Here is a 23,480-nt window from a genome sequence, read left to right on the forward strand (position 1 = left end):
GGCAGCAATGTCCTCACCAAAGAGAAAATACCCCTGACCACCTCCCCCACTATATACAACCTTTTCTGGGGCCCCAGCCCCACAGAAAAAGAATGGGAAAGAAAAATGAGCACAGAATAGAGATTTCCCTTTTATACATATTGCAACAAGTTCTCCATAAAACATTCATCTGAAATAAATTAAAAAGTCCTTTTGCCACTGCCTCGAAACATAAAAAGGAGCCTGTGCCCTAGCCCCAGCCCGGGCCCAGGCCACCCATGGCCCTGATTGTCCATGGAAGAAAGTTAAGGATTGAGGGGCCCATAGCCTGAGATGAGAGGGCCAGATCCTTCCTCTGAAGTCTCCAACAAGAAAGGTGAGGTGACGGCATGAGCCTGGGAGATGGCAGCCAACTCCTTGAGAAATTCAGGGAAAATGACTGCACAGTAGACAGCATTCTTGACTCGAAGAGCCTCACCTTGGCGTTCAGGGGCCCCGCCCCGGGCAGGTAGAACTGGAGTGGAAGCCCCAGGAGAGCCCCCACTTAGGCCAAGTCCTGCTCCGTCTCGCCCAGGCTGAAGGACCAATTGTGCCGCCTGCCGGGCCCTGGTTGGACTGTGTGCATGCCGCAGGAGTAACTCCCCCAAGGATGGCCTCCGGCTCTTCACTGGGAATAAACAGGGGTATCATGAAGGTGCTGGGATCAAGGAACCTCCCTTGGACTGAGAGGGGAGATTCCCCCACCCCCTAGGTTCTTGGACTTCTCCTTTAGGGTTCTGAGGAAATGGAAAAAAGGACAAAATGGACCAGAAATGAACCTCAGGTACCATTTCCTGTCCCATCCCTGAAGTTGACTCTGAGGACTAGAGTGAGGAGTTCTTTCTCACTCTAACACCAAAAATACTACCTGCCCAGCCTTTTTCCCTCTATCCAGCCTCCCCACCCAGCCAACCATCCTTCTCAGTCTTTAACTAATCAACACTTTAGCCACTTCATTCCCAGTTAAGATCCATTCCTTCTCCATGCCCTCTGACCCTGATGAATTCTCCTCTTTCCAATCACTAATCTATCACCACCAAGCTATTTCTCCTCTGTCTACAGCATGCCCTGATTTCATGCTTCCCATCACCCTTCTGAACCAGTCAACCACCTCTTTCCCAGCTTATCTATAACACCCAATCCACATCCTCTGCTCCTACAATACCCACAGGGGCTATATATGCAATTATAGTTCAGTGACAATTTCACTTCTGTCATACTCTACTATCCCTCCAAAATCTGCTCTTCACCATTCACCACTTCACCATTCACCAATCCCTGTCCTGCACCAAAGCCTCTCTCCCACTGGTTGCAGTCAATTTCAAGTCAGCTTAGACTCAAGTGAGCCATTCAAAACAATGTCCTCTTGCCTCTAACATTCTGCCTAGATTTCTGGGTCTGGATCCATATCTACTATAAAGGCCTAGATTCTAATAACAATTCCCATTTCCTACATCTAATACTGGCTACAGAAATACTATACCGATCTATTAAATTTGGCATTCAGAGTCCTTCACAATCAGGCTCACACTCCTACAATTTCTTGTCAAACTCTCCACACCCCATCTTGCTTTTGCATCCACATCTATCACCCTGGAACCCTCCAGGCACTTTTCATGCACCTGTAGCTCCCTCTGCCTAAATTTTCTTCTCCCTAATTTTTTCATCATTCTAGGTGAAATTTTATAATCCCCACTTCTCTAGGAAGCCTCCTCTTGATTTGTCTTCCACTGAATCCCAATTTTACTTCCCTTAACTCAACATACTTAATTTATTTCTATGTCTTCTACCTCACACACTAACCTGTGAGCTTAAGGGCTTAGACTGTGTCTTGTCTACCTTGTCTACCTGGCCCCTCTACAGTGACCCCAGCACCAGAACTGTAGAAGGAAGAAATATTTACAATACTAGACCATGAAGAAATCATGCAAAACAACTTTACCTGAGACTTCACAGCTGTGCAGTAACTTTTGTGGTACTCTCTTCCCAACCCGTACACTTTTCTCATTAAGCCTCCACCTCTGCTTTCAGCGTATCATTTTGCCTTCTACTTTGATTAGTAAATAAAGAATGATGTGAAATCCCTTTCTCCTCTATACTTCACAACTAACTGGCACCTGTCAGTTCCTTCTTGCTCTCTGCTCATTTTCCTCAAAGGGAGAAAAACAAAAAGCCTTTTCCTGTCCAAAGTTAATCCTTTTCTATTGTTCTAGATCCCATTACTCCCAACACCTTTAGGACCTTCCTACTTCTGGTATTACATTCCTCTAGTCACTCTCCAGATTGTACATTCTTTGAAGGCAGAAATTACATCTTGTACCTCCCTGAATTCCCTGTACCAAAGACAATGCCCGGCACACATGGCAAATGTTCAAGATACTTGTTAAGCGAAAAGTCTAGATTTAAAACTTCATAACCACATTTAATTCTTCCTCCTTCCTTACACCACTCACCAAACTCTACCAACACTTCCTTCTCATTTCTGCCTCATTAAATGCTTCCCTTCCATGTCCACTATTCTAATTCAAGCCTCCCTGGTAACATCTACATATGGCAGAAGCCTCCTGATGCTTCCTGACTCTTTTCTCCTAGCTTGACTTCATCTGAGCTAACATAGTAATCTCTCCACTTCCAGCTTTAGAACTTCCAGTGGTTTTTCACTGCCTAAAACATCCCAACTTCTACTCTGAGAAATTGAGCTCCAGCCAAATCTCTCTAGCCTTACTACCAACTATTCCACCATCTTTTAAATCCCCTACTCCAACTAAACAGTCCAGGATCTCTCCTGAAAAAAAAAGATTCCCCACTCCTTTGCCTACTTAAGTCCTACCCAGCTCTCAAGGCCCATGTCAAATGTCATGTCCTTTACTAAGCTGTAATAATATCGCAACCTAGAGACTACTCTGTCCTCTTTCTTGTCCCCAAATTCTAGAGTAGTTTTTGCTAGAACTTCTCATCTGGCTCTTAATAGATAGAACTATGTTCTGTCCTCTGCCCAGAAGCCTGAAAACAAACATGAAGACTCAATTTTCTATAACTCACCAGGTCTTGGCACAACATTTCACTCTTAATAAGAGCTCAATTAACCTGGGTTAATAGGCTATTTAGGGAGGGCAGTTACAGGTGTGGTGGGATAGGCCTCACCTAGGGGATCAGAACGGCGCGGGGCAGGTCCTGCTGCAGGGCCCTCAGCCCAGTCCAACTTGCCACGGGCAATGAGGTACTTCTTGGCTTTGGATAGCAGTGCTGGGAAGTCCTCCTGGGAAGCCGCAAAGTTCTCAATCTTATTCTTCACAGAGCCCAGCACCTATGAAGCACACCTTCATGACATTTCTGAGCACCTCTAGACTGATACAGTCCTTTCTAGTCCCACTGGACCTGTTCCCAGCCCACCCACGGTCACTCCAGCTGCGGGCCAGGCCCACCATGGAGCCTGGACGCACCCACGCATGCATGCATCGCACACCTGCAGCAGGGACTTGACACTGGGCTGGAAGACCATGTTGGTGTTGAGCAGGAAAGAGCGGAGCAGGGGCTGGGGGTGACAGGCCAGCTGGGCCACCAGCCCCGTCAGCAGGAAGTTGACATAGACGGAGTTCTGCAGCATGTTCTCGAGTTTGGCAAAGAGCACAGCCATGAAGGGGCCTGGGTTGGGGGGAGGTGGGCACAAGGATACAAGGCCTGAACACAATGCACGTCACACGCATTCCTCCCCAAAACAAGAGACCCCCACCAGATGAAAATTTTTTGTATGTCAGCCTCTGGGTATGTTTAAATATCCTGTGGCCACCTATTCTGGAGGAAATAAGATGGCAGACACCATATGGACCCACAAGATTCCAGATGCCAGCTTTACACACATTCAAGCTGACGAGCCAGATCTTAGGCTCTGAAGTCTGAGAGATCTGGTTTCATTGGCTTTGCCCTTTACTAGTTTGGACAGGTCAAAACTTTCCAAGCCTTATTTCCTAGTTCGTAAAATAGGAAAATATACCTACCTCATAAGGTGATGAATAGTTATCAATATAAAGCATTTAGCCTCAGATATGGCAAATTTTAAGTGTTCAATTATAATCGTAGATACAATTACATACTCTGTTTTTATAAAAGACTCACCCAAGAGGCACAATAGAAGAACAAATAGCTTGATAAAGTAACTAGGTCCAAAAAGAATTAGGTTCCACAAAAAACGGAGGATAACACTAAACCTGCTCAGAAAGAAAGCTAGAAGACGGTGTTGCAAAGACAAAGTAACTATGTGAGCCAATTTAAAGTTAGGGAAAAAAAATCTTTGGAGGACCAGAGAAGACATCAGTTTTGTCTTTCAGAAGCTGGGAACCAAGAAGGTGGAACAGAATATGTAGTAAAAGGATAGCTTAGTGCAGGGGCAGAGAAACTGACTGAGGACAGACCCTTTGGTGGGAGAGAAGAGAAGGGAAAGGATCAGTATTATCCACTGGGAAAACTGACCTCAGCTAAGCCAGATCACCAGCAGTAGGCCTCTATAGCCATCAAGTCCTTCTGATCAGTGATTTTTTTGGCGAAAGGGAGTATATCTAAGAACTGTACTATGAATTGAGACAGAAGAATGATGGAGGGCAGGATGGAGTGAATCCTGAAAAAGATCCTAAAACATTTTTCATTCCAGGGGCACATGTCTAACATTAGCTTCAAAACAACTCTAGCTTAACAGAGTCCTAAGATACCCCATAATTTTGTCCTATTCCTTTCATTTCCTGGAATTTTCTTGCCAAAAAAAAAAAAAAAAAATTCGAAAAGCTCAGATAAGTTTACCAAAGGAAAACAAGACAAAAGCTTCAACTAATACTTCAAGAGTGTGGTAAAACCTGCACGTTACCGCCTGGTGGTACTGAGCTGAAAGGAATAGAGCAGAGGCTAAATAAATGGAAAGACAGATTTTTTGTAGGAGGCAAGAGGGAATTGGCACAACTCCATGGCAGAAGCTGGTGCTATATGAGCAGGATGACCAGCATCTCCCAGGCCCAGTCAGGACATGAACTTATCAAGGCATGACAATCTGACTATGAACCTATGAACAACTGGAAGATGAGTGTTTGCCTTAGTCAACTTAAATCTGCTATGCACCCAGAGATCCTAGTGAAAAGCTACCACTTGCTGAGTTCTCACAATGTGCCATAATTGTAGTAAATGATTTATATGCATCTATAGCAGAGATGGAAACGTAAGGTATGCATAATCCAAGGCCTGTAATCTTAGCCTTAGCCATTATTTCTCAGAGGTGGGTTTGTTTTTTGTTTGGTTTCCTGGTTTTCCTGGCCTGAGGTTTGGAATGGCGGGGCAAGCTGGCTCTCATACAAAAACAAAGAGGAGTTAGTCCAACCACTCAGATCAAGTCTAGCTCCAGGGCATCCTTGAGAGTCCAAATGAACTCCACCAGGGAGCTCAGGGCCACGTTTTGTCATTTGCCTTCGAAGAGACTGCACCCCATCTGCTTAAGACAGTCTTAGTGTTAGTAGACAGTCATGGTAACCAAGAAGGTACAAGGAAGTGAACAGGAAAAACTTGAAATCAAGTTCTTCTTTAAAGAGATGGGGAGGAAGGAGCTGAGTAGGGAGAAAAATACCAGAAGGTTAACCGTAGGCCCCAGGAGAGCTGACAGAAAACCCAATACCCAGACACACTGGAGGGAATGGCATAGAGAGTGTTTACAGGTGCCTCTCCACACAGGACAACACATATATCTTCCATATGGTTCAGAAATATTGTTGTGATTCACCAGGAAACACCAAACACAGAATATCCTAATCACAAATCACAGGAAATGGCCAGACTAAGGAAAGAGGAGGAACATGCACATAGGACAGACATACAAGGCTCAGATGTAAGTCAATACTCAAACCAGCACAAGCATGGAAGACATACAGACAGACACAGGGACACAAGTATGACATGACATGTATCTGGAAGTGATGCAAGCAAGATGCATAAGGGACTAGGCAAGTACACAGAAATGACATGGCCAAGAGGTCCAAGAAACCAGCACAAACATGTCGAGAACATGCAAAGAGTACACAGAAGGGAAGGCCTAGGCTAAGTAGCTTACCAGTGAAGGGCTGGCTTGGCAGTTGGTTGAGAGTCCGCAAAGGGCTGCTGAGGAAGGGTCCAGGGGGCTCAGGGGGACAGGTGAAGCTCTCATAGGCCTCCTCCTCCTCAAGGGGCAGTGGAGGTTCTAAGGGGGACTCTGAGCCAGTTCCCCCATTGCTCAATGCCACCTCTAGCTCCCGGAGCTCCTGCCCAAAGCCCTCCAGTCCTGCCATGCCCTCGGAGGTGCCCTCTAGCAGTTCCCCAACTCCCTCCTTTGGCACCAGACGAACCTTCTTGGCCCCCTCAGGCCATGATCCTGGCACTCCATTGAGCTGGAGAGGGGGCAGGTGACCAGGGCCCTCCCCTGCACCCCCAGCCAGCCCCTTACTCCCCAGCTCTTCCTTCTCCCCTTCCCCCACATTGTTCCTGTCCTCCTCAGGCAGTAGGCTGCGTTTCTTAGTCCGGGAGCCAAAAGGACTGGGCTCAGGAGAGGGCCGCTCGCCATCATAGGGGGCAGACCAGGTACGACAGGCTCGGACACAGCGATCCACACCACGACGTGCCTCACGCAGATACTCCAGGTAATTGTCTTCCAGCTCTCCAGGCTCCTCTGCAGGGGTAGGCCATCGGCCAGGGCTGGAGGCTGGGGATGCAGAAAGCCCTGGTGAGCAAGGGGCTGGGCCTGGAGACTCAGAGCCACCCAGGCTCTGCTGCCGCAGGAAGAGAGCCAGACGAGATGGTGTGGAGGGCCGGGGTACTGTCACCACAGAAGAGGAGTCCACACTTGGGCTTCCAGGACCTGCAAAGGGAAAAAATATAAGAGAAATCAAGGAGACATAGGTTCAGGAGGAGAGATAAGACACCTCGGGAGACTAAGAAAGAAGACAATGGGAAGGCAGAAACACTGAACCTATTCAGACAGCTAACTCTCCAACCTCCTAATTAACCTTATCCTCATCCACCACTCCCACTCACCACCATCACCACTGAAGAAACAATGGAAACAGGAAGAGTATACGACTAGAGAGAAGAACAAGAATAGCTTTGCCCAGAAGTCCCACTCTAATTTTCTTTGGTGAGTGTTAAGGATCCTCCCTGCAAGACACCCTCATCAACCTCCCCAAAGACAGAATGTCATTCATGGCCATCTTCCTCCCCTCACCCCAGCCCATCCTTGTTACGCTCCCCCAGAACCCAGGCCATACCCGTGATGTCCTCCCTTCTCCCTGTCTCTCTGCTAGGCCCACCTCGTGCCCATGAGGCATGCTCTGGACGAGGTGGGCTGGGGGCGTGGTGCCGACAACAGCGAGGGATTAGGGAGAGAAACTTGTCAGCTGCTCGTCCATATAGGTCTACATCACGCACAGCTGGCTTCTGGCTCAGCATAACGTGGTTACATGGAACAAGATACCTGAGAAAGACAACACAAAGGGGACACAGGGTAGATCAGGAAGGAAGGACAGGGCCTAGAAGAACATCAGGCCAATGAAACTGTATGGTTAAGCCAGGCTCTAAGTGGAAACTCATGAGCAACCCCAATACAGCCCATTGCCCCAGCAATGCACAAGACTCTGAGGCTTCAGGGTCAGCCATCCCTCAGCCCTGCCCCAACAGATACCTGAGAACCAGCTGCAGCAGGACATCCTCACAGCTGAGGTTCAGGAGGGTCCTGAAGAGACTCAGAGAGACCATGCAGAGCTGGGTGGGGGAGTGGAGGGGAGGAAGGGAGTCACCATAAGAGCTCTCTGCCCTCCAAGTCATTCACCAAATGGGAACCCCCCAACCCCAAGTTGGCCAACCAACCACTCCTAGAGGAACTCCTAGAGGCCCATGCACCACGCATAGCACATAAGTCATTCAAGTATTAGCTAGATGATCACAAGATCTTTGTGAGCAAGACTTTACTGTTCATACAAATGAAGCATCTCAGACCCAATGGACTTCTACAGACTCTCTAGCTACAAATACCTGGTCAGCAGAGACTCCAGCAACACCTGAATGAAAATCCATGAGAAGAGACTCTAAGAAATACTGTGATTGAGTGAATGACTAACAGGACAACAGAAACATGGTAATTAAGTGAATGCCTGCCAGAAGGGACTGTAGCAACACAGTAACTGAATGCCTACCAATAAGAAACTAGAGGGAACCCGGAAGATTCCCAACTGGGAAGTAGGTGGGGCTGCGAATATGAAGTCTGAGTCACCTCTCTAACACTAGTGTATCTCTCAGAAGGCAGGATGAAGAACAACTCAAGGGCAGCTGACAGGAAAAGGAAAAAGTAGGTGGGTCAAGATTAAAGGAAACCTTTAATTTTAGAAAAGGAAGAAGGTTAGTTCATCTCTGACTAGGCAAAGAAAACACAAATGTAACCTCTCCCTCACTTCTCTGAATCTTCCTAGCACTATCTCTATGCTTCCCTTATAGCAAGTGTGTCAGACACCTTGAGCTCCCTGAAGATAACAAATGGGTCTTGGTCTAGGGCACTACCTGAACAGTTTAGGCATTCATTATTTGCTAAATGATCATGAGAGAATTAAAAGTCAACCACACAACAAGAAAAACACATGATAGCAGTTTACATTTTGAACAGCATGGATGTTCAGGAGGCTATCCTAAATGACCACTTTAGCTAGCAATGAAAAAATTCAGACTCACTGAAAAGTAGTAAGTAGATAGAAAAGTGGTCCCTCAAAGATGTCCACATCCTAATCTCCAGACCCTAAAAATATTTCACCTTATGTGGCAGAGACAACTTCGCAAATGTGATTAAGATTATGGAATTTGAGATGAGATTATCCCAGATATCCACAGATAATAGAGATCCACAGGTATCTATTATCTATGGATGAAAGGGGGCCATGAGCCAAGGAATCTGGTTGCTCTACAGGCTGAGAATGTTCTTCAGTTGTCAACCAGCAAGAAAACAGAGATCTCAATCCCACAGCTGCTAGAAAATTAATTCTGCCAATAGAAATAAGTAAGGAAATGGATCCTCCCCTACGGCCTCCTGAAAGATCAGGTCTCAGGATGGGATCAGACACAGATCCCATCCCCCCAAATTTTGATTTTAGCCTGGCAAGATCCATGTCATACGTATGACCTACAAAACTGTAAGACAATAAATCTGTTTTAAGCATTAGGTTTGATAATTGGTTATGACAGCAATAGGAAATAAACACAGGCTGGTTAGCCAAAATTAGTCACTTCAAGGCACACAGGCTATATAAGTTACAAAGTCAAGCCAAAGAATCAAGCTTGAAAGGACCACAGTGGAAAGGAAAGCATCTGCATGTTCAACACGGGCATCCTGAAATTAGAAGAGATCTGTTCCTCCAAGAACCAGGAACCAAGAAGAAACATCCCAAGAACATGTAAGGCTCCTAAGACCAGGGGACCAAATGGGAGCCTAAGAGAAACAACTACTAAAAATAAATGAAAGATAGCGAGTAAGAATCAAAATTAGGATAAGTTAAGACAAAAGGAAGATGGATAGAAACAACAGATAAAACCTCAAAAAGAAAATCAACTGTCTCTAAACATGAACAGGAAAATCTGAGGCCAATCATGGCCTAATTTCAGCATAATGAGGGAAAAAAAATACTTCTGGTATCTTTGTAAAATTAAAGCTTTAATACCTATTCCCTATTGGTTCCAATATATCTTAACCCAAGGCATCTATCATGATTACTTTTTGGAAAATTTTAAAAATACACATGCCCTGAGCCTACTCCCAAAGATTCAAGAAATCTGAGGTACAGCTCAGAAGCTGTTGTAGTTATTAGTTGCCATCTTCAAAGATTCATAGATGTTTCTAAAGTATACACTTGGTTTGTAAACACTGGTTTAATCAATCAGTCTGGAATATTTCTTATACACCCTAACTTAGCTTCAGAAACTGCACCTATACAAAACACAGCTATCCAGGAAACTGACCTGGAACTCTACTACCAAGTACCTCATTATCTCAAAGTTCTCCAGAGCCCTTAGTGATGAAAGAACTTCTATTTTAAACACATGGATCCAGGGAACTTTAACTTATAATAAAAAAAGGAAGCAAAAATGGTCCCAGAGGCAAAATAAATGCCATGAAGTCCATGGCAAAATTAATGCTTTATTCTCCTAGAAAGGCTTAAGTCTTTATAACTTGGAATCTATCCACTCCCATGTTATATATATTTCTATTTGTTAATATCCAAAGTTCTTGCCATGATCTTCCAGGTCATGCATGATCTGAATTTTACTCCTCTATTTTTATCTCATTCCTTTCTTCCCCTTGCTCACTACACCTCTAGTCTTTCATTTCCTCAAACATGTTAAGCCCTTCCCCCATTTGATGTCCTTTGCATGCTGTTCCCTTTGTTTTTCTGTTCTTCTATTTGATCAGTAAGTTAACTCCTTTATAATCTTTATGTCTCAGTTCAATGTCATCTCTTCAGAGGTCTTCCTTGACCACCCTATTATTTCTAAGCAGGTTTTTCATAACCCTGACCACAACTTATTAATGTGTTTGCTTGTCTGTCTTCTCTACAAAGTAAGCTTCAGGAAGTCAGCAGCAACAATGTCTACCTTATTTATCATTGTATCTCCAGTACCAGCAAACAGTATGGCACACAGTGAATGTTCAATAAAAATGTTTAGAAAGAAGGAGCGAAAGTAGATAGATGGGTGGATGAGTGCTCCAAGTAATAGTTCAAAAGCAGCAAATCCAAAGAAGAAAGAAGGTAAGCATATCAGTAGCACCTGGATCATCTATCAAAGCAGACACACAACTTAAAGTGCTCTCAAGTCACCCATAGCAGGCCACAGAGTGACAAACAGTTTAAGAGAACTCAGGCCAATACTACATTACAAACACAGTACAGTAGCAAAACCTATAGTCATGATGAACAGCCAAAGTCATCCAGAAAAGGTGACTGTGTTCTAGATTCATCTATTATAAAAGCAGGGGAATAGATTAAAATATGTACCCGAAATGGTTAAAAGTTTAATGCTGTAAAGTTAATGCCACTTAATTTTGAGGTGACTGCTGGAGATAAAGGTAAAAGAAGGGCAGGAATACCCTCCCAGAACAAAGGTCAGAGAGAGAAGATGGCTCATCCAGGTAACCCAGGACAGGGGTAAGGGCCATACCCGGGAGTTGCTGCCAATACGGGCAACGAGGGTGTCGAGGATGGTGTGGGTGTCATGCCGGTGCAACAACAGGAATCGCAGGAAGGTACGGAGCAAAGCAGGCTCTGAGATACTCCGTAGGAAAAGTTCCAGATAGGCGGTACTGGCGATCATCTCCTCCACAGAGGTCTGGACAAAAAGAAGGGAAAGTCTGGAAATGTACAGCTTCCCTGCACATACAGGGCCATGCTCCCTGGATTCTAAGACAAATCAGGAGCAGACAGGGGAAAAGGGAGGAGTACTCTACCCACCACCTCCTACATTAGTCCTGGCACTGAAGTTACCACTGCAGCTTAGCCCCTTATCTGCCTTGCCACCCATGACTCTCACCTTGTGCAAGGCAGGACCCATGACAGGCACCAGGAACCCATTATGGATATAATCAACCAACTGCTTCTGCACCAGGGGGTGAGCCACCTGTAGGAGTGTAAGAGAGAACCGGGAGGGTTATGAGGCAACCACTGCCTGGAAGGGAGTAGAACAGTGCACTACAGAGAGGCACCCTACTTCCAAGATGGAAAAATGACAGAACTCCAGGGAATATATCCCTTCCTACCTCATCTCCCAAGAATGATCAAGGGCCAGACTTCCAGGAAACTCCAGTCCTACCTGAATTACTGCATTGCAGAACTCTAGGGAACTCATGAAGAGTGCAAGGGCTGGCACTCCCAGCCAGTCTTCCCGTCGCAGACAGTGCCAATCATCCCCTGGAACCTCAATCTTTCGAGGCAGTGATGAGTACAGGGCACTGAGCCCTGTGGCCAGCACCTATGAGAAGTTACCAAAGGCTCATATATAAAATATATTTATAAAATATAAAAAGTGGAATAGGGGAGCTATTAATCCAGACTTTTGATGGGAATAGGGGTATAAGTTATTACCAAAGCAAGCATCTGGCTACCCAATGTGCTGGAAACTCACCTAGAATTCACGAGCCTACGAAGAGCCTTAGTATCTGCCCTATCCATCTAAGCCCATGACTCATCCCCACTACAACTCCAGGGGGCTGCTTTCAAATCCAGGAACTATTTCCTAGAGGAACGGGCCCTGGTACATAGCCTCTCCCCCTCTCCTGGATAGGAAGGTGCTGTCCAGTATCTACATGCCATACCCTACCCTCCATGCCAGGGGGTGCTAACCGGGCAGAAGTAAGAGTGATCCGCGATGTAGCGGCCCACAGTGGGGCTCCCAGCTGACAAAGCCATGAGAAGAAGTAGGGCATCACGGGCCTGCTGGCCCAAGGTGCCCTCTCGATGCACAAAAGGGACAAGGCGAGAAAAGAGAAGAAGACGGGGAGCAGCTCCAGGCTCAGGAGGTGGCTGCAGGAAGAACTCGAGCAATGAAGGCTCCTGGGCCACACAAACACACAGCTGGCTGAGAAGTAGCACCAAGCCTTCATCCAGTGCTGGACTACTGGGCACAGGGCGGCCACAGGCATCCAGCAGAGTGAGCAGAGCCTCACGAACTGGACCATGCCGCAACAGTGGCTGGTGAGCTTCGCTCACTAGCATCTCGAATAGTTTCAGTTGCTCAGCCCGCCGTTCCTCGACCCCATCCCCAAGCTCATCCCATTGCAGCTGCCATGTCAACACACGGGTCAGCAGATCCTCATGCAGAGCAAACTCCAGCAGGGGGCCAGGGCCTGTGGGGGTCGAAGGAACTGCACGATCCTCTGCCAGCAGTGTCAACATCTGGTAAGTGTGGTTGCGCACAGCACTGAGATCATCTGCACCCCCAGGAGGTGCCCGAGGGCCTTGCCGCTCCAGGATTCGCACCACCTAGGGAAAAAGGACAGAAGATGGAAGGAATCTAAGTTGATAAGGTGACTAAATGGGATGAGGAGAATACAGAAGGTTGGGAGAACTCAGGTGGTCAGCAGACGAAGCCCTGTGCCATACAGTCTCCTACCTGGGACCAGTGATTCTTGAAGACCATGAGGCAGGTCTCAGGGTCAGCCATGACTGGGGTTTGGAGATTGGCCCCTTGAGGTATACGGTGCCCAGGGCCCCGGGAGGCCAGTCTGCTCAGCCAATTCATCCTCTCCATGAGGCAGGCTGGGCAGGACTGGCAGCCAGAGGCCTGTACTTTGAGGATTTGCCAGCTGGAGGTTTTCTCCACTTGTGTCTCCAGTCTGCTTCATCCGGTCTGTAGGAGCCAGTAGCTGCCCATGGAGCCAGAGGTTATACCAGGCTGGAATGGCAAGCCATGAGGTCACTGGCCAGTCCAGATTTCTAAATCTAATTCAGAGAAGAGATAATGGAAGGGATAAATAGAAGCTCACTTTCCAGAACTCAGACCCACCACCCCACTGAAAACTCCACACACCTATACATACATACACACACACGCACGCACACGCACACACACACACAGTCAGCAACTGACATGTCTAAAACAGAACTCAGATTTCTACCACCAAACCTGTTACTCCTTCAACTTTCTCCATCTCAAAAGAAAATGATACCAAAATTCACCTAAATGCTCAAGCTGAAAACATGCACATTATCCTTCTTTTTTCTTTTCTTTACTTCCAATATCCAGTTCATCAGCAAACCCTATCATCTCTACCTTCAAAATATGTCTCACTATTGCAGTAGCTTCCAATCTGGCCTCCATGATTCCTTTATTATCCTCCTGAGAGTTATCACAACAACCAGAGTGATATTTTTAAAACCTAAATTATATGACCTGTCCTCTGTTGAATACTCTCCAATAATTTCCTAACACACTATAACAGTTCAAATTCCTTATCTTGGCCTACAGGAGCCTAAATAATGTAATCTGTATAACTTCCTACCATTCTCCTTCTCACTCACACTTTAGTGACACAGGCCTTCTTGAATACTTTTTGTTCCCTCTGCCTAGACTAGAATGTCCTTCTCCTGCTCTTCACACTGCTGTCATTGCTTATTTTTTTGTTTGTTTGTTTGTTTTCAAATGTTATCTCCCCAGAGAGGCCCTGCTTAACAATTCTATCTAAATAGCACATCTTCTCACCTTCACTCTCTAGCTTCCTAATCCTTTCTTCTTAGCAGTTTCACTCTCGGAAATGATTTATTTATTTGTCTATCTTCCACACATTAGGTAGCTTCTTGGAGGGCAGGGTTTATCTTATTGTGTCTGTTGTATCCCCAGGGCCTAGGGACTCAATAAATATTTGTTGAATGTATAAATGCTGAAGTAAATGAGTGAGTGAATGAATGAATGAATGAATGAACAATCAATCACCAGCCTTGATCTGACTCTAGCCCTCTGGGACTACTGAAGAAGAAATGTCTTTCTGTCTATCACAGGTGCTTCCCTAGAAACCTACCCAGTGACCCATGGGAGATGAGCAAATAGACCCTTAACTGACTGAATACTCTTAAGAGGAAGAATTCAGAGCCAACCAATACAGCAGAGCTGTTTCCCTTCCACTAAGGAAGACAGATACATTCCCATCTCCACTCCTGCCAGACACATCCAAAACTCACTCCCAAGAAAATGTTAAGATATCCTCACAAGAAAAAGGAAAAAAGCACCAAGTAGCTATTGCAAGGAACTATGGTTCCTTCTCCTTTACAGCCACCACACCCTCATCAGTACTGTCTCTCACAAGCATAAACCCTTGAGAGGAAAGGGGTGGTTCAGTTGTCCTTCTTCTTTATACTCAACAAAGGCTGAAGGAATCCAGAGACCTGGCACCAGCCCCACATTTTGCCTTAAGGTTATATTAACAACATCTCCCTTCACCCAGATACTCTCTCACACAATTTCCAGCTCACAACTAAAGGAAGGTAGCAACTATGTTTAAGGAAAATTTCTATAGAATAGGTGAGTCTTACAAAGGGAGGGGCCAGTCCTAAAGAGCAGGTAGGACTTACTCATTGATTAACTCAATGTACCTCCATATGGATAAAATACTGGTCACTGTTCTAAGTAAGCACTGGAAATAACAAAGATGGATAAAAACAGTTGAGGTAGCATAAACGTAAATCCAACAAATATTGTAAATAAAGGTATTTATAAAAAGGGTCATGGGGGCATGAAGGAAAGCAACTAACTCTGCCTGGGGTGCTATTAGAGGGTCCCACACAGTTAATATTGAACTTATAATGAGATACTAATTAAGTAGAGAGCAGAAGAAAAGGTTTTCTTCATATTAAAAACATTATGTACAAAACTATGGTACTGTGAAAGAACATGACAAATTCAAAGAACAGTTGCAAATTTAGTGTGCCTTAATTACAGACTATTCAGAGAAGAGAAGCACAACATTAGTTGAAGGGTAAATATGGGTGAAGGTTATAAATATCACTAAATATTATGCTAAGGAGTTTAGGTTTTACTTATTGACACCCTAGAAACAAAGGAGGTTTTTAAACATGAAAATGATAAGATCAGATTGGCCTTCAAAAATATATCAGATAACAGTATAAGGTGGAGCAGAAGAGAGATGGATTGCAGTGGACAATTTATAAGAAGCTGTTTCAATAGTACATTTGAAAATAAAAAAGTAAGGCATCAACTATGGTAGTAAGAGAAATATCAGGAAAGATAAATCTGAGATTCAACTCTATCTTAATATGTTCCATGCAATACTGAAATTATTTATACCAGTAACACCTCTGCCAATCAATAGCAAGTTCCTTGACTAAATAAAAATATCATTCATTTTTCTTTGATATCGCAGTGCAAACATAGAGCCTGAACTCAAATATGCCTGCAAAAGTGAATGCTGAATTAATAATTATTACAGCAAACATATATTTACTACATGCCAGGCTCCATTCCAGCACTACACGAAGTAGCTAATTTAAACCTCATAAAAACTCATTTAAGTATTATTATCCACATTTTACATATAAGGAAATCAAACCCCAGGGAGGTTAAATAAATTGCCCAACATACCCAGCTAGTAAGTGACAGGACTAAAATGCAAATGCAGAGTATCTGCCTCCAGATTTAAATTAACCGCAAAGTAAAAGCAATTAAGACCTGGCAAATAAATGGGGAATGAGAGAAGACTTTCATAGGAAGTATAGGAGATTCAGTAAAAGATAAAGCCATTAACAGACTAGAAACACGTAAGAAGGGGAACTGTGTTTTAGAAAAGAGGTTGAGTACAGTTTTGAGTATGTTAAGTTTTGAGATATCTACAGGATATTCATGATGTCCAGAAAGCAAGCAGGAATACCATACTTGAGATAATGAATAAAATCAAGACAAAAGATATAAATTCAAGAGTTAGCAGCTTATAGGCAACTATGAAACTATGGAAGTAGACGGAATTATGCAAGGAGAACAGCAGATCATGAAGGAGGTAAGGGTAAAATCCTGGGGAAAACCAGGATGTAGGAACGTTAAAAAGGAGGAGTCTTTAAAGAAGACTTTGAAGGTAGCCAGAAATAAAAGGAGAAATTCAAGAAATGATGATCTAGACATCAAAGAAAGGAAGTTTCAAGAAACTGGAGGTTGCCCATAGTGTATAGTTCTATAGAAAGATCAAGTAGAATGAAGACTGAAAATGGCACAATCAAGTTTTTTACAAACTTAGTCAAATTAGTTGGTTAAAGTATAGGAATCGAAAAGTAAGATGTACTTTCAGGAAATTCAGTGAAATGAGAAAGGATAAAAATAGGGCAGGCCAGGCACAGTGGCTCATGCCTGTAATCCCAGCACTTTGGGAGGCCAAGGCAGGTAGATCACTTGAGGTCAGGAGTTTGAGAACAGACTGACCAACATGGTGAAACTCCGTCTCTATTTAAAAAATACAAAATTAGCTGGGTGTGGTGGTGCACACCTGTAATCCCAGCTACTGGGGAGGCTGAGGCAGGAGAATCGCTTGAACCCAGGAGGCAGTGGTTGTGGTGAGCCAAGATCATGCCATTGCACTCTAGCCTGGGCAACAAGAGTGAAACTCCGTCTCAAAAAAAAAACAAAAACAAAAACAAAAAAACCAGGGCAATAGCTTAAAGAAGTTGTGGTAAGGGGAGTCAAGAAAAAGCATTTTGGTTTTGCTATAGGATGGGGAGTTATAAGGGTATCTGTTAAGTGAGAGTAGTAGTCTGAAGAAAGGGACAATTTATAAATAAATAAGATAGAGATAAATGACATTAAAATCAGGTATATTCAGAAAAATAGGTAAGACACCTTCTCTGAGAAAGGAAGAATAGAGTAATAAATAAAGGATGGGTGCTACTTCACGCAAATCTGAACATGAAGAAAGAGAGAAGCTAACATTCAATCCACCACCAACCCCACCCCGCCTTCCCTCCCTCACTCACCTAGAAGATTGTGGGTGGGAGAGAAGAAAATGGGTGAGAAGGTGGCAAAGCCACAGAAGCACTGCTCAGTCTTTCATACATGGTTTCTTAATAAATCATCAACACAGCCACAAAGACTAGTAGCCATCAGCAGGGATGCACTGGAACAAGTACTTATCCATCCACCCAGCTATTTATGGTATGGACTGGAAAAGTCAATAGTTGAGAATAGTGGTAAGCACTCTCCCCTATGGCTAGCCCTTCTTACAGTTATTAGCCCTGGGATACTGCATCATCCCCTTGTTGGTTTCCTTAAACCCTACCCATATCTTTGTAAATAGAGTCCCTTTATTAAATTCTTCCCAAACTCAGCTTGAGCTATCTGTCACCTGCAAACAGCCTCACTGAAAAAAGAGTATTACTGCTTATGGAACACTCTTCTCAATTGTATCTCATTTGAAGAATGAAAACAAAGACAATCAAACAAGAATAACACAGAGTAGTAGATAAAGTCTGAACTCTGGAGTCCCTCAGTGGTTTGAATCTCAGTCCACCATTTTCCAGCTGTGTGACCTTAAATAAACCATTTCACATATCTGAGCCTCAGCTTCCTCATCTATAAATTCCTAATGAAATAATTACTGCTAGTTTTAAAAATTAAATCATATAATAACTTAGGTAGCATTCCAACCATAAAGAAGATACTCTGTAAATTACATGTCCCTTTCCTCCTTCCTTCTCCTGATCCTATCTGACCCAGATGCCCATATCTCTAAGAGAAGAGATATAACCTGCTCTGATGTGCCCATCCTTATCGCCTCCCATACATACCTCAGTCAGCTGAAGAAAGGCCAAGCATTCAGTCTCAGTAAAGTCTTAACATATCCAAAACTAAACTGCCTCCAGCTTCTGGAATTTAATTCCGAACATTAACTGCTCCTAGCTTGCAATATACCTGAGGTGCCCATTATTGGTCCACCACTTGACCAACAAAGGGCACTGCTCATGGAACCAAGTAAGATTAGCCTCCAGGACCCTTCCTCACCCGCCTGCCCACCCCAGTTCTACAATGCCATTTCAAAGACCTCAAGAGAAGATGTTGGAATCAGCATCTCAGATTCCAAAAGCCAACACTTAAACTGGGCCCTGTTCACATACAAAAAAAGCTTAAAAGAAAGTCATAGTTTGGTATTCCTATCACCCACTTAGACTCTCTGCAACATTCAGAACAAGATAAAGAAGAAGTTAAAATCACCACCCTCTTATGGTGTCCTTTCCTCCCATAGCAAAGTCCAGGAAAAAAAAAAAAAAAACACAGCAGAACCCCCCACTCTCCAGATTTACCTTCAGGCTCAGCCACAGAGTAAAAAGGGGCAGGAGCTGATCTCTCAGACCCAAAATGGCCAAAATCAAGCACTCACCTTACAGCCCAAAATACAGTCTTACAGCCACACACAGCAAGGGTGACAACGAACCTCAGAACAGCAGATACAGGGCAGGAAGTGGCTCAGCCTCACTTATGAACCTTTGCACTGGGAGAGGCAGAGAGGAGGGAACTGGGGGAAGGGATATACCTGCAACACCTACGTTGGACAGGGAGAGACCAAAATGATCTTCCAAGAACAGGTCAGTAAAATTCTGTGGTTTCTCTCTCCTTACGATGGCTCTTCCTAGGCAAGAAGGATGAATGGGCTGTTACCCTAAATACTGAAAGGTGAATGACCTGATTAAAATCTCATAGGAATACAAAGGAAAAAACAAACAAACAAACCAAAAACACCACCTACTAGGAATTTACTACAGCTCAGTTTACACATACCTTCCCTGCTTTTCCATCCCTCAGACAAATGGGATGTCAGGGTATGGTCCCAACTCATTCCCTTCCCTCCCCACAGTATCGCTTCTGCTTCTTGCAGGGATCTCCTCATCTGACTCCAGCACAGCCCATCTAATTCACAAAAGTGAACCTCTATTCTACAGTGACTCCTCTTTACAGCAATGAATCCTCATGTCACACACAGTTATCTCTACCTTGACAAAGATGTCAAAAAGGAGGTGAAACTGAACTAGATCCTAAAGGATAAGGAAAGTTAGCTGGGCAGAGAAGAAAAGGCATTCCTAGTAGAGGAAGCAGCTACTACAAAGATTTCAAGGCTCATAAAAGCAGCACGGTTTTAGGGAACTCTGAACAATTTCTTCAAACTAGAACACAGACTAGGGAGTGACAGATGAGACTGGAGAGGTGAGCTGAAGCTAAATGATGCCATATTAAGAAATTTGGATGTTGTCCTACAGGACACAAAGAGCCAAAAGTTTTTAAGCAGAGGAGTTCGGTGATCAGATGTATATTTTCAGAAAAATCATTCTAGGGATGGACTAGAAAAGAGCAAGTTTTAACACAAAAAATTGTTTTAAAAAAAATCACATGAGGTGAGGGGGAGCTAAACTAAAGCTTTAACAGTGAAGATGTAGCAATGGAGATATAGAGAAGAGAGATAACACAGAGGGAAATGTATTAAGATTTTAGCAAATGATTGAATGCAGGGAGTAAAAGAGCAGGAAGTATGAAAGATGACAATGTAGTCCTTGCCTGGACTGAGATGGGGATATGAGTGCAAAGGCGGCCTTTTGGGGCAAAGACTATGAATTCTGTTTTGGACATGTTAATTTCGAGATACCTGTGGTGAGATGGGGCCTCACTCTGTCACTCAGGCTGGAGTGCAGTGGCGTGACCTCATCTCAGTACAACCTCTGCCACCCAGGCTCAAGCAATCCTCCCACCTCAGCCTCCAAAGTAGCCAGGACCACAAGTATGTGCAACCACACCTGGCTAATTTTTGGTGGGTTTTTTTTTTGTGGTGGTTTTGTTGTTATTGTTGTTGTTTTGGTAGAGGCAGGGTTTCAAAATGTTGCCCAGGTTGCTCTCAAACTCCTGAGGTCAAGTGATCCGCCTGCCTCAGCCTCCCAAAGTGCTAGAATTACAGGCATGAGCCACCACGCCCGGCCTATTATGATATATTTTCACATTTCACATTCTCTCTCTAAACTGAAATTATGTTTTCATGTGTCTAACTCTCCCAACTAGACTGAAAATCCCTTGAGTGCTCAGATGACCATGTTTTATTCATCTTGTTATCCCATAATATGTGAGCATCACAAGCACAAACTATGTGTTCAAGAAGTATTTGTTGAATGAATAAATGAATTCATTCTCCTAGTACTTAGTAGAGTGTCTGGCACAGAGCAGACATGGAATAAATGACTAACACAGTACCCTAAACATGTTTCTATCTCTACATTATCATCCTCGTGTATGTTTCGTCCTCTCAGACCTACCACTCACTATATGACACAAATCAAAATCCATTATACTTAATGCACTACTATTTCCACAGAGTTTGGTATAGCAAACAACAAGCTTACCAAATCCAGTGCTTTCTCCATTATAACCAAGAATTTAGACAGTCCCTAAGAGCCATCTGATATTTGATTTGATTCATCCTATCACTATCATGATATGATCCACTATCAAGATGTGATCCAGGTATTATATATACCTGTTCCAATGTCCATAACCTTCATCCCTATGTCACCCTCACAGTCCCTTTTCTGTCTTTTGGAAATTGAACAATTACAAATCATTAAAAAATCCTCCCACATCACCTTCAGTGTCTATTATAAATTTTCTTTACCAAAGTCTCTCTCTCTCCGAGACAAAATTCTGGGTTCAGCTTTCCCACTGTATCCCTATATGACCTCTGGTTATTGAATTTAATTTCTCATCTATAAAATGAAAGTTCCTGTCTTTGTCTACTTTACAAGGTATCTATATAAATCAGTATAATAAAATTTGAAATCCCTATGTAAAGCATGAATGTTGTTCAGATGTCAAGTTACACAGAACCATTGTAAAAATGTATGCTTCCTCAACCTAATACAACAGCCACACCATCATCACTTTAAATTTCTGAAGTTCATAAAGCTATAGAAATAATTTTTTAAATTAAAAATTGGGTTGTCACTTTTTATTTACGTAAATTAGATCTTTTTTTAACCCACCATCTACTGTTACCATTACTGCATCAATGAAAGAGCACTTCAACACCAAAAGAATATGAATGATAATCTCTGATAATAAATTTATCTTATAACTAACCATGCTGTCTTTGTTTCTCTCCCTCCATCTTGGATAGATGATAATTTTATCATGTACAGGGACCTTGGTCCAGTGTTTAGGAATCACTACTCTAAACTCTGAACTATAAGTTCTGACTGTCTGGGCAAGTTGCCAAGTGTTCTACCAATATGGAGGCCTGTTTGCCCTCCAGAAAGAAGCAATGAGAATATACCACAGCATAGAGGAGTCGGCTCTGAAGCTGACTCTGGAAAATAATGGGGACTGAGGCTGTCTAATTCTCGGGGAATGGTTTCGCCCTGTCCAATGTAGAGTTAAGGAAAGACTTAACTCTTCCTGAGTGTGGAAAGAATCAGGATGTCCCAACCCCATGACAGACTAGCAGTAGAGAGGAAAATTTAGTAGTATGAAAGCGGCCGTTATCACTGAATGCCAACACAACTTTCCAGAATTTCATGTGCATTTGGGTTGGTGGGGAGAAGAGGACCTAAAAGAATGCTAGTAAGATGAACCCAATTACAGGGTGTGGAGATGAAGAGATGAATTTTCAGGTGGTTGAAATGTTCAGTATCTTGAGAGTGATGATGGGTTTCACAGATGTTCACACGTGTCAAAACTCATCAAACATACATTTTAAATATAATATATGCTAGCTTTTTAAAACATTCAACTGTAAGAAAGGACAGCAAGGCCACCCTGTTCGGAACCCTAAATACAGTGCTGTATAGGGCAAACCATATGACCTCCATAAAAGTAGAATTAGCAACTGAATATGGTCAGTCCAATCAAAGACCCACAGTTAAGCACAGGTAAGGAGCAGCAGTCGAATAAGGTTGTCCAGAAGCAGGTAGAGAGAAAACACAAGCTGTCACAGCGCAAAACCCTTCATGAGAGGGCCCATCTTCAACTATGCAGTCCAGAGGAGGAAGTCGAAGGAACTGAAGTTTCAGTGATTACTCTATTGAAGACTGAGCCTCAAATATTATTTTCATTACCATAGTACTATTGCCCAACACACCTTCATTTTCTTGTCCTCCAGAATATGGAAAGTCCATGGGAGCAGAGGAGTCAGGTGCACAACACTTCCATCCAAGCTGCCCTACTTTGCCTAAACTATTGCTCTTACTGAACATGACAGTCCATCGAGGGAGGCCTCAGAATCAACCTCTCACCTTTATCCAAGTCTCACAGCCCTAATTCCCTCCATCCATGCCCCGCCTTTAACTCCCTCACCAATTTGCCGCCACCCCGCAGGCTCCCAGCTGCGCCTTTGACTCTCCCTCTCCTCGCGCAGGCCTTATCCCCTCACACTAGTCCCAGAGTATCCTTCAACTCAGCCCTCAGTGGCCCCAGCCTTAGTAAACCGCGTTCAGGAGTCCCTTCAACTTGGCACCTCCGAAAGCAGCCAGCCTCTCACAGCCCCTCATTTGTCCACTCACCTGTAAGCTCTCATCTTCCTTCTCTTATCTTAGCCACTCACATCCGGACCCTCACCACCTGCCAACACCTCACAACCAGTACAGTAACCAAACCCGGTACTGTCTTTTCCCAGTCTCTCATCCTCCCAAGCGCCTGCCTCTCCAGGCCCTCTGGCCCATGCGTACTGTTCACTCACGGAACGCCGAACCTGGCCGGGCCCGCTTGTTGCGGCAGTGTTAGGTGAGTTCAGACCGCCGCCATCGCTTCTCAGGCTCACCAACCGCGCCCCGCCCCACGCCACACGCAGTCCGCGCCCCCGCGCACCACACGTAACCGCCCGGGGACGCACGACTGGGCAATGGCGTGCCAGCTCATTGGCTGAGCCCGACCAAACCCGAGCAAGGGCGCTTGTTTCCTGGCAACGG

General features: G+C 44.2%; 1 protein-coding gene across 3 annotated transcripts; it reads right to left on the reverse strand.

The window, feature by feature from the left end:
- Positions 1 to 113: 113 nt before the first annotated feature.
- On the reverse strand, positions 114 to 23,403 carry FAM160A2 (family with sequence similarity 160 member A2). 3 transcript variants are annotated; one of them, XM_003910303.4, is made up of 12 exons: positions 23,241 to 23,403; positions 13,165 to 13,493; positions 12,396 to 13,034; positions 11,866 to 12,024; positions 11,587 to 11,673; positions 11,218 to 11,385; positions 7,703 to 7,782; positions 7,332 to 7,495; positions 6,104 to 6,883; positions 3,485 to 3,663; positions 3,163 to 3,325; positions 114 to 646 (listed from the first exon to the last, which is right to left on the reverse strand). In XM_003910303.4, the coding sequence occupies exons 2-12, from the start codon at positions 13,300 to 13,302 to the stop codon at positions 285 to 287; spliced, it is 2,919 nt and encodes a 972-aa protein (XP_003910352.2). In that variant the 5' UTR covers positions 13,303 to 13,493; positions 23,241 to 23,403; the 3' UTR covers positions 114 to 284. The 3 variants fall into 3 exon arrangements, with proteins under 3 accessions (XP_003910352.2, XP_003910353.2, XP_021781879.2); XM_003910304.4 differs by having other exon boundaries at positions 117 to 646; positions 7,290 to 7,495; XM_021926187.2 differs by lacking the exon at positions 114 to 646 and adding an exon at positions 647 to 755 and having other exon boundaries at positions 7,290 to 7,495.
- Positions 23,404 to 23,480: the final 77 nt, after the last annotated feature.

This window comes from Papio anubis, chromosome 12 (assembly GCF_008728515.1).
Source record: "Papio anubis isolate 15944 chromosome 12, Panubis1.0, whole genome shotgun sequence".
Taxonomy (NCBI): domain Eukaryota; kingdom Metazoa; phylum Chordata; class Mammalia; order Primates; family Cercopithecidae; genus Papio; species Papio anubis.

What these genes read in the sequence shown, in the direction of transcription:
- FAM160A2 (XM_003910304.4), bottom strand. Translation starts at nt 13,302, where the DNA reads ATGGAGAGGATGAATTGGCTGAGCAGACTGGCCTCCCGGGGCCCTGGG. An exon ending in TGGGTCCTGCCTTGCACAAG is followed by an intron (nt 11,386 to 11,586) that starts GTGAGAGTCATG and finishes CTTTTTGTCCAG; the next exon opens with ACCTCTGTGGAGGAGATGAT. An exon ending in GAGAAGGGAGGACATCACGG is followed by an intron (nt 6,884 to 7,289) that starts GTATGGCCTGGG and finishes TTCCCTTTGCAG; the next exon opens with GTCCTGGAAGCCCAAGTGTG.